The sequence below is a fragment of the Pituophis catenifer genome, unplaced genomic scaffold (assembly GCF_029215685.1).
Source record: "Pituophis catenifer annectens isolate HBS135680 unplaced genomic scaffold, rPitCat1.0.hap2 SCAF_5, whole genome shotgun sequence".
NCBI lineage: Eukaryota > Metazoa > Chordata > Lepidosauria > Squamata > Colubridae > Pituophis > Pituophis catenifer.
In genome coordinates this window covers 31,909,302-31,919,304 of record NW_027256885.1, presented here as the reverse complement: position 1 = coordinate 31,919,304, position 10,003 = coordinate 31,909,302, and the positions used below count along the sequence as shown (strand labels likewise).

Here is a 10,003-nt window from a genome sequence, read left to right as displayed (position 1 = left end):
CTCCGACTGCCCAGTAAAAAATTAGGACCTAAATATATAGGACCATTTCCCATAACACAAGTCATCAATCCTGTAACCGTAGCTCTTAAACTTCCCCCTCTGTTCAGTAGGATACATCCCGTATTCCATAGCAGTTTGGTGAAACCGGTGACGATAGAAAGGCCAGGTACCTCAACTACTCCACCGGGTCCCGTGCATACCAACCAATATGAGATAGACCGAATATTGGACTCCAGGGTTCGTAGGGGGATGTTACAATATCTTGTGCGGTGGAAAGGATACCCTGTAACACAGGCCTCGTGGGTGGCAGCACCCGATGTTCACGCTGCCCGATTGATACAATGGTTCCATCGGAAATACCCAGACAAACCTAATGCAGGATCGTAACAGTGACTAACATCTGTATGCTTTCTATTTATAGGTGAGCTCCTGGTAGGGGGGCCGCCTGTCGAGTCCTGCCGGAGCTCGCCATCGATGGGGGGTGTGGGAGACGAAGGAGTGGAGATAAGCAGCCACAGCGAACACACAAACAGTTCCTGGATAGCAGCATTCAGGGCAATGATTGATGACGTTGCTAGGCCTCTCCGATTCTGCTGTCCTCGCTGCTCGCAGCTGTTACTGTTAAGGGAGTGGGGGGTGCTTGATTGATAATCACCGGATGTATGTTTAAGGGGCTGAGTTTTTGTTAAATAGCACTGTGGTGTGATTACACCCAGCGCTGACTTTGAACCAAAACACTGACTTGTACTTTACTTTTGACTGCAAGCTTATCATTGCCAAAGTAAACCCTGATTCTCTGTGTGTTACTGGTGATTATTTCCTATCGCAGTTCTGAACGAACGACAAGCCGAGAGACAGTGACTTTCAGGGAGCTCTACCCACCCCCTCCGACTCTCCTCTCCTTCTTTGCCCGAAGGAGAGTTTTTTCAAACCGCCGGACAGCTGTTTAGCGCTGTCAGGGCGGTTTTTACAGATCGGGTGGCTGGCGGTCTATGGAGACCGTCCTCGTCGTCCGCGGAGCCACCGGAAGTCCCCCTAAATTTTTCTCTATTTATGATGATGCTCTTATATGGCCCAATGAGTTTAACCAGGTAAAATCCACCCCAAAAAGGTAACCTGCTTCCTACGACAAACTGCCTTCAGCATTATTTTCTCTGTGGAAGTTTCTTCAGTGTTAGCTAAAACCTTGTGGTTCTGGCCATCATGATGACCAAGCCAGGATCTGGGATGAGAAATGGATGGGAAAATGGCAGGGGTGGGCTTCAAAAATTTTAGCAATGAGTTCTCACCCAGTTGCTAGGTGGCCATGGCCATGATGGGCATGGCCTAGTCGGCCGCCTGCACCATGATGGGGGGGGGGTCTTTTGCCCTCCCTGGGCTCTGGAGGCTTTCCTCGAGCCTCCAGGAGGGCAAAAATGGCCTCCCCAGGCTCCAGAGTCATGTCCAATTCTAGTGCATTTGTCTGAAATGGTATAGGGTTTCCTGAGCAGGGAGTTGGACTAGAAGACCTCCAAGATCCCTTCCAACTCTGTTATTCTGAAGAACATGTTGTATGAGTGTAATTCAGTGGAAGCTTGCTAATAAGACTAACTTTTTATGTTTATTTTCTTCTGGTTGATAAAAGGAACTCTGTTATTCTATTCTATTCTATTCTATTCTATTCTATTCTATTCTATTCTATTCTATTCTATTCTATTCTATTCTATTCTATTCTATTCTATTCTATTCTACTATTTTGTTCATTTATGAATAGGTACTTCCCCGTTCGGTGTGTAATGAGAATTGCTATCCAGGTTCAGTCAAGAGAAAGAAGGAAGGCAAACCATTTTGCTGCTATGATTGCTTCCCATGTCCTGAAGGCCAGATTTCAACTCAAAAAGGTAAGAATGTAAGAGAATATAACAATTTGATCTTTATAACCCTGAGTTTCTTATCATAAATTTAACATTAACTTTCAGTATGGGTGGATTTAATGGAGTAGTTAATGTAAAGACCATGGCTAAATACTGTAGTGGCCAAAACTGTGGAAACCTTTTGGGAAAAGTGTATTTTCTAAAACTAGCTAATAGCACCACTTTTTTTTTTTGATTAGTACCATAAAATTATACATCAATGGAAAGATAATTTAATCAAGAATGTAATGCAATAAATTTTATGAAAGTTAGAATAGCAGTTACAGTATAAAGAAGAAAAGTGAAACACGTAGAAAAAATGAGATACATAAAAATTATCACCATAGAAAAAATGAGATATACAAAAATTATCACCACGTCAGTTAATACTTAATTGAGTAACCTTTAGCATGAATTACAGCCTTACAATGTCTTCCCATTGACTGAACCAAGTCTTTTAGTTCTGCAGCTGTTATAATGTGAAACCAAGATTGAATGATTGCTTCTATTAACTGGGTTTTATTGCTGGGTCGCTTCTGACTAACAAGTTTCTTTCGTCAGCTCCATAGATTTTCAATTGGGGTAAGATCTGGGCTATTCCCAGGCCATTCCAGCAGTGGAATATGATTATCTTGAAACTCCAAAAAAAAGTGGTGTTATTAGCCATCAAACCTTAAAAATAAACTTTTCCCAAAAGGTTTCCACAATTTTGGCCACCACTGTAATTCAATATAAGATTTGTGTCAAAAGCTCTGTAGAGGCGGCTGAATAACATATAGAATATCTATAGAATTTCCCACTTTCATATACTTTGTACTTTTATGTTTCTTCTTTTAGCTGCTTAAAACATTTGTCCTTCCTCTCTGTTTTATGAAGTCTCTTTACATATTGATTCTCCATAATCGTTTAGGAGGTTGGACTGTTTTATTTATGCATTGGAGAACTCTTGAGATACTCCAATGCACAAATAAAACAAAGACGGGGAGGACTAACTACCTCCAGAATTATAATTGGCAAAGCCAGGTCTTCAAGCCTTTTCCAAAGACCAAAAGGATGGGTGCAGATTATAAATGCAGTGTTAATTTAATGGCAACTGAGGACCCAGTTTGTGGGGGCAATAAGCTGACTTTGTATAAAATATACAAAAGTATGAAGGCTATTGCTGAGCACATTGTAAGCCGCCCTGAGTCTCCGGAGAAGGGCGGCATATAAATCAAATTAAAAAAAAAAAAAAAAAACCTGCAAAAACATAGTAAAATCAGGTCCAGTCACATGGTGAATCTGCTTTACAACTATCACAACTTACAACCATAATTGCCTGGTTCAATTATGTTCATAAGTTAAAGGCTACCTATATAATCAAATGTTGTAAATCATGCATTGGTTTGAAATTTTATAAATCTAATAATATGACAAAGGTTATAGCAATAGCACTTTAGACTTATATATCGCTTCACAGTACTTTTACAGCCCTCTCTAAGCGGTTTACAGAGTCGGCATATTTCCTCCAACAATCTGGGTCCTCATTTTACCCACCTCAGAAGGATGGAAGGCTGAGTCAACCTTGAGCCTGGTGAGATTTGATCTGCCAAATTGCAGGCAGCAATTGTCGGCAGGCAGTACAAGTAGCCTGCAGTACTGCATTCTAATCACTGCACCACCACGGCTCTTATGGATGTTTTCTTAGAACATTCATACAAATTTGAGCATTGTTTGCAGAAATGTTAGTGAAAACAATTATATTTCTGCTTGCTTTTTCAGATATGGATATCTGTTTCCAGTGTCCACAAGACCAGTATCCGGATCCAGAATACAGTTCATGCATTCCAAAAACAATGAGCTTTTTATCTTATGAAGAACCTTTAGGGAGTGGTTTGGTCATTCTTGCTTCTTCCTTTTCTCTCATAACAGTACTAGTGCTCTGGACTTTCCTTAAGTACCAGGACACCCCCATTGTTAAGGCCAACAACAAGTACCTCAGCTACGTTCTCCTCATTGCCCTCTTGCTTTCATTCCTTTGTGTTTTCCTATTCATTGGCCACCCAAAAAAGATAACCTGCCTCCTACGACAAACTGCCTTCGGCATCATTTTCTCTGTGGCAGTTTCTTCAGTGTTAGCTAAAACCATCCTTGTGGTTCTGGCCTTCATGGTGACAAAGCCAGGATCGGGGATGAGGAAATGGATGGGGAAGTGGATGGTCACCTCCATTATTCTTTGTTGCTCATTCATTCAAGTTACCATTTGTATTATATGGCTATCTATATCTCCCCCTTTCCCAAATTTGGACATGCAAGCAATGACTACAGAAATTGTTCTGGAATGCAATGAAGGATCTGTCTTTATGTTCTACTGTGTCTTGGGTTTTATGGGCTTCTTGGCCATTATGAGCTTTACAGTGGCTTTCCTAGCAAGAAAGCTGCCTGACAGTTTTAATGAAGCCAAATTTATCACTTTTAGCATGTTAGTATTTTGCAGTGTTTGGTTGTCCTTTATTCCCACTTATCTGAGTACAAAGGGAAAATATATGGTGGCTGTGGAGATCTTTTCCATTGTAGCATCCAGTTTTGGGTTACTGAGCTGTATCTTTTTTCCCAAATGTTATATTATTTTGATTAGGCCTGAAATAAATAACAAAAGTATTCTAAGAAGAGGAAAGAAGTAAAAAAGAAAAGTATACGAAGAACTTGAATTTAAAGGATAAAATTATACAAGACCTGGAGCATGGAAAAAGCATGGAAAAGTTCTCTCTACTGTTGAAATTGTTGGATAAAGGCTAAAATTCAGCGACATGCTTTGTTTTTATTATTGACAGAAGGCGGTAGACATCTGGGTTTAACCTTGCCCAACCATTATAAGGATGATATTCTAAAATTGGAGTGGGATGGGGGAGGTTGGCAACAGGGAATGAGACTGTTCAGGGGCCTTGTCCACAACACTACATTGCTTTCAGATTTTGAAAAGTTGTTCATTCAAGAGGAATATGTACTGCCATCAATTGAAGGCATTAGCTAGAAAGATAAAGGTAAAGGTTTTCCCTGCCGAGTCATGTCCAATTCTAGTGCATGGTGCTCAACTTCATTTCTTTGCTAAGAGAACCAATGTTGTCCAAAAACACTTCTGTGGTCATGAGGCCAGCATGACTATAAGCCGATGTGCACAGAATGTTGCTCTCTTCCCACCAAAGTAGTACACAATGGTTCAGTAGTTAAAGACATTGAGCTTGTCAGCTGAAAAGCTGACAGCTGGATTCAAGGCCCACGTCCTGCATGGCACAGTAGAGTTCCTGTTACTTGCTCCAGCTCCTGCCAACCTAGCAGTTCAAAAGCATGCAAATGCAAGTAGATAAAATAGGTAGAAAGGCAGCAGTAAATTCTTGAATATTCGCCAATGGTGATAGAATTAATGGAGGGGGGGCATAATGAATGGTACAAAAAGAAGAGGACTTATTATTTATATCCGGAACCCCATCTACTTCCTTGTGAAATATTTTTCTATGTAAGTCTGGTACCGAACTCCATCATTCAGTCCTAAAATTTCACCAGCTTAGTGTGGCACAAAGTATTCCCAATTACTGTTTGCTGTGGAACTGCTTCAGATTGTTCTGGCATGGAAAAGTTACTGTCCTTGGAAGCTGAGGAAGCTGAGGAAAAACTCACAAATCAGTTGCAAATTTTAACTATAGAAATACGGGTGGTATGGAAATTCCAAGACTGTTACAGGCTGTCTGGGATCCTGGATAAGCTATTTCCCAAACATATTTTTTAATTTATCATTATGTATAATTTAAAAAAAAAATATACTACAACAATCTACATTTATCATGCCAATATGGCAGAATAATCAATCAATCAATCAATCAATCAATCAATCAATCAATCAATCAATCAATCAATAAAACAGAATACAGGTGGAAGGGATCTTTGAAGTTTTCTACTACAACCCCTTGCTCAAGCAGGCGACCTTATTGTCAACCCTGAAGCGAACCTGGCTGTGGCTATCTTTAAGGCTTCAAGGTTGCCACTGGATGGGAGGGGGGAGGAAAATAGATAGCTGGGAGTTTGTAGCCAAAACAAAAAAGTGTTCTGTGAGAACCAAGGTCATTTCAACGGGTGGCTGGAAGGAGGAGGAGGAGGAGAAAGTAACCAAGCAACCAGCCAGCACTTGATGGGACTTGTGGGAAAGGGGGAACTTTCACTTTTAACCATGTGAAAACCGTGGGAATTTTCAGAGTTGGTTTTCATCAGTTGTGCCAATATGATGTATCCAACCAAATTGTTCTTTGAGGAATCTATCTGCCTCGGAATTCTGCTCTCTATGGTTGTGTTACTTGGAACGCTGACACTTAACACTATTTCAGACAGTGGCTGTCTTAAAGACCTCCAGTGATGAAGCACCCACAATTTCTGAAAACAAGCTATTCCACTGGTTAATTGTCCGCATTGTTAGAAAATTTCTTCTTAATTCCAGTGTGCTTCTCCTCTTGAATGAGTTTCCATCCATTGTTTCTTTAATCAGCATTAATTCTATTCTAATTAAATTAGAATCAGAATAAGAATTAGAGTAGAACAAAGCAATCTCAAAACAATTTTTATATATCATGACAATATGTCAGTAAAAGAATTAGAGTAGAGCAAAATTATATTATCTTTGTAGAAATATGGAGATGACAATGAGGTTCTTCATATTACAGATGTGATTCATCATTAAGTTGTATTATTATGTTATTGTTATTTACTTATTTATTAAACTTTATGCCACCCATCTTGCTTATTCTTTCCTAATTAGTCTTCTGATTTATCCTGGACACTCTGTCCATAGATAATAAGTTGTATTTGTTGCCTTACATGCTCACAGACTTGATTCTTTTTTCACTTAAGTAATCAAGGAAATAATTATTCTCATAATGTGATTGCTTACTTCTGGGATTCTGCAAAATAATTATTTCATAGACACCATCTTTTTGCTCAGCAACCCAAAACCACTTTCAATAAGTTTTTTGGGCATATCCTTTCAAAATGAATGAAAAGCAATAAAAGATATTATAAAGATATAAAATATAATAATAATACAAGACAAGACAAGACAAGACAAGACAAGACAAGACAAGACAAGACAAGACAAGACAAGACAAGACATGACATGACATGACATGACATGACATAACAACGTAACGTAACGTAACGTAACGTAACGTAACGTAACGTAACGTAACGTAACGTAACGTAACGTAACATCATACCGTATTTTTCAGAGTATAAGAAGCAGCTTAGTTTTGGGGGAGGAAAATAAGAAAAAAGCTGATTGGTGGGTGGATTGGCCTCTCGGAATACTCTCAATCAGCTGTTCCCAGAGGTGAATTTTAGCAACAGGTTTGTTGGTTGTGAGTTCTTTGCCTTGCTTTTTTTTTCTGCTTCTGAAAGCCTCCGAAAGAGAGCTTCAGAAAAAAAGGCTTTTTTCCTGAACCTTCTTTCAGAGGCTTTTTTCCTGAAGCTTCTTTCAGAGGCTTTTTTTCTGAAGGATTATCTGTACTCTGTTCAATCTCCTTTCTTTGGTATTGGCATGTAGATTAACCTCTTCCAATCTGCTGTGTCATTTTCCAGATTTGTTAACATAGTTTGGTTAGAACCTTTACTGATTCTTCTTTTGTTGCTTGCCATATTATTTTAGATAAAAGCCTTTCAGAGGCTTTTTTCTGAAGCTTCATTTCTGAGGCTTTTTTTCTGAAGCTTCTTTCGGAGGCTTCTTTCAGCCTTTGAAATCTCTGTTTGCGAGGCTAGGCAGGGCTACATTCAGAATATAAGACGCACCCAGATTTTCACCCTCTTTTTTGGGGGAAAAAGGTGCATTTTATATTCTGAAAATATGGTATCTAATGTAATAATCTAATCTAATAAAATTTTAATCTAATCAATATATAACATAAAGGCCTGGAGGCTAAAACATATGAAGTATGGTTGGAGGATTGGGTTTGGCTAGTCTAGAGAAAAAAAGGACTATTTTTTTTAAAAAAAATGATTTATATGCTGCCCTTCTCCGGAGACTCAGGGCGGCTTACAATGAGTTAAGCAATAGCCTTCATACTTTTTGTATATTTATACAAAGTCAGCTTATTGCTCCCACAAACTGGGTCCTCAATTTACCTACCTTATAAAGGATGGAAGGCTGAGTCAACCTTGAGCCTGGTGAGATTTAAACTTACAGTAATTGCAGACAGCTGGTGTTAATCACAATGCTTTCAGTCTGCTGAGCCACCAGGCCCCTATTGGGATCATGATACCAGTATTCCAGTATTTAAGAGGCTGCCACAAAGAGGAGGGGTAAATTTATTTTCCAAAGCACCAGAAAGCAAGACAACAAACATTGAATGTGAAACTAATCTAGGAGAGAAGTAACCTGGAGTTTAAGGAGAAACTTCCTAACAGTGAGAACAATTAACCAGAGGAACAGCTTGACTTCAGATGTTGTGGATGCTTCATCACTGGAGGTTTTTAAGATGAGATTGGACAGTCACTTGTCTGAAATGATATAGGATAAGTGGTGGGTTGCCCCTGGTTCGGACAGGTTTGCAAGAACCAGTAGTAAAACTGGCAGGAGGCTCCACCCACTGACCCCGACGTCATGAGGGAGTGGTGCGTGACCCCATTGCGAACCAGTAGTAAAGGTAAGTACAACCCACCCGTGTATAGGATCTCCTCCAAGGTCCCTTCCAGCTCTATTCTGATTCTGATATTGAACATGTATTGAACAAGTATGGATCCCAATATGTTATAATGTACTGGATTCATTGCAATTAGCTGCCCTCATATTGAATGCATTAGGCCATTTCTTCTTCCCCTCAATTCAAACAGGAAGCAAGTTCAACTAATTTCATCTAAAGTCAACAAAACACTGGCAGTTCTAAATAATTGTCAATTCCATCTATCCTGCAATTATCAAGATTATCATGATCTTTTCATCCTTTCATTCAAGAGTGTCCTTGGGCTGCAGCAAAGCTATTAAGACTAAATTGTTCTAATAATCCAGCCTTTGCCACTTAGAGATGGAACAGCAAGCAAGATAAACACGTTCTTGACATTTGGCACACCCAACATTTGCATTAACCTTTTTAGTAAGAGAGTAATTATCCAGCTTTTTATGATAACTGACATCTCTTTGACTACCTCAACAAAGCTGGCTGAAAGACTTCCGAGAAAGTAGAGTGTAACACAGCATGATAGTGGTGTTTATATCAGGACTGATGTTTCTAGGAATCCAGATTCTTCTTCCTATTCTTCATAAATATTATCATCCAGGGGAACTCAACATTGCTGGTATTATGTCTCAGAGTTATGTCTTTTTACAGCCAATCACCTTTAAAACAGCCCCTTCGCTGGATCTCTTAGATGATATCATGTAAGGAAGTTCTCAAAAAAAAGGAACTTAAGAGGTATTTCATTAATAGAATTTTGTTCTGAGGATGTAATCATGCATAGTTTATAGTATGGCATCTTTTCCCCCCTAGATTAGGTTAATAATGTTTAATCTGATCCGTATCACTTTTATGTATTTATTTTTGTCAAAGTTAGGTACTACCCATCTTACTCTGAGAGTGACTCTGGATGATATACAGTTGAAAGCATAAAAGCATATAAAACCTATACAGTGCAATATATCGGTAAAAGAAACCAGGTAAAAACAAAACTAAAACAAGTTTAAATAAGTATTATGCCAGAAAGATAAAGCTATTTTATCTTGCCACCTGCTAAACATTTTTTTGTTTTGTTTGCCTTATGGTCAATCTGGAAAGATTTTTTTCCCCCTATGAAAATATTTCCTGATGCAGTCTCTTCTATAATTGAATACTTCTTATCATTAGGAAATTATTTCTGGTGTGCAACCAAAATCTGCTTTCTCATAATTTAAACATTATGGGTTTTTTTTTTTTTTTAAATATTATCTTCTGGAACAAGTTCAAACATTTCAGCCATGTCATGTACAGAACAAGCCTTCTCATGTATGAAGGCACCCAACAGTCATGGATATTGCCTTGTCCTCTTGGCACACCATCTGTATTATTTCCTTTATTTGAATACATGTAGTTTCAGGGAACACACTTAATCAACTTTGGCTA

At 38.8% G+C, this 10,003-nt stretch overlaps 1 protein-coding gene across 1 annotated transcript; it reads left to right on the top strand.

The window, feature by feature from the left end:
• The first annotated feature begins 992 nt into the window (after positions 1–992).
• Positions 993–4,555, top strand: LOC139317642 (vomeronasal type-2 receptor 26-like). The gene is made up of 3 exons (XM_070944727.1): positions 993–1,091; positions 1,754–1,880; positions 3,804–4,555. Exons 1-3 carry the CDS (start codon positions 993–995, stop codon positions 4,553–4,555), a joined length of 978 nt encoding a protein of 325 aa, XP_070800828.1.
• Positions 4,556–10,003: the final 5,448 nt, after the last annotated feature.

What these genes read in the sequence shown, in the direction of transcription:
- LOC139317642 (XM_070944727.1), top strand. Translation starts at nt 993, where the DNA reads ATGGAGACCGTCCTCGTCGTCCGCGGAGCCACCGGAAGTCCCCCTAAA. An exon ending in GGCCCAATGAGTTTAACCAG is followed by an intron (nt 1,092 to 1,753) that starts GTAAAATCCACC and finishes ATTTATGAATAG; the next exon opens with GTACTTCCCCGTTCGGTGTG. An exon ending in CCAGATTTCAACTCAAAAAG is followed by an intron (nt 1,881 to 3,803) that starts GTAAGAATGTAA and finishes CTCTCATAACAG; the next exon opens with TACTAGTGCTCTGGACTTTC.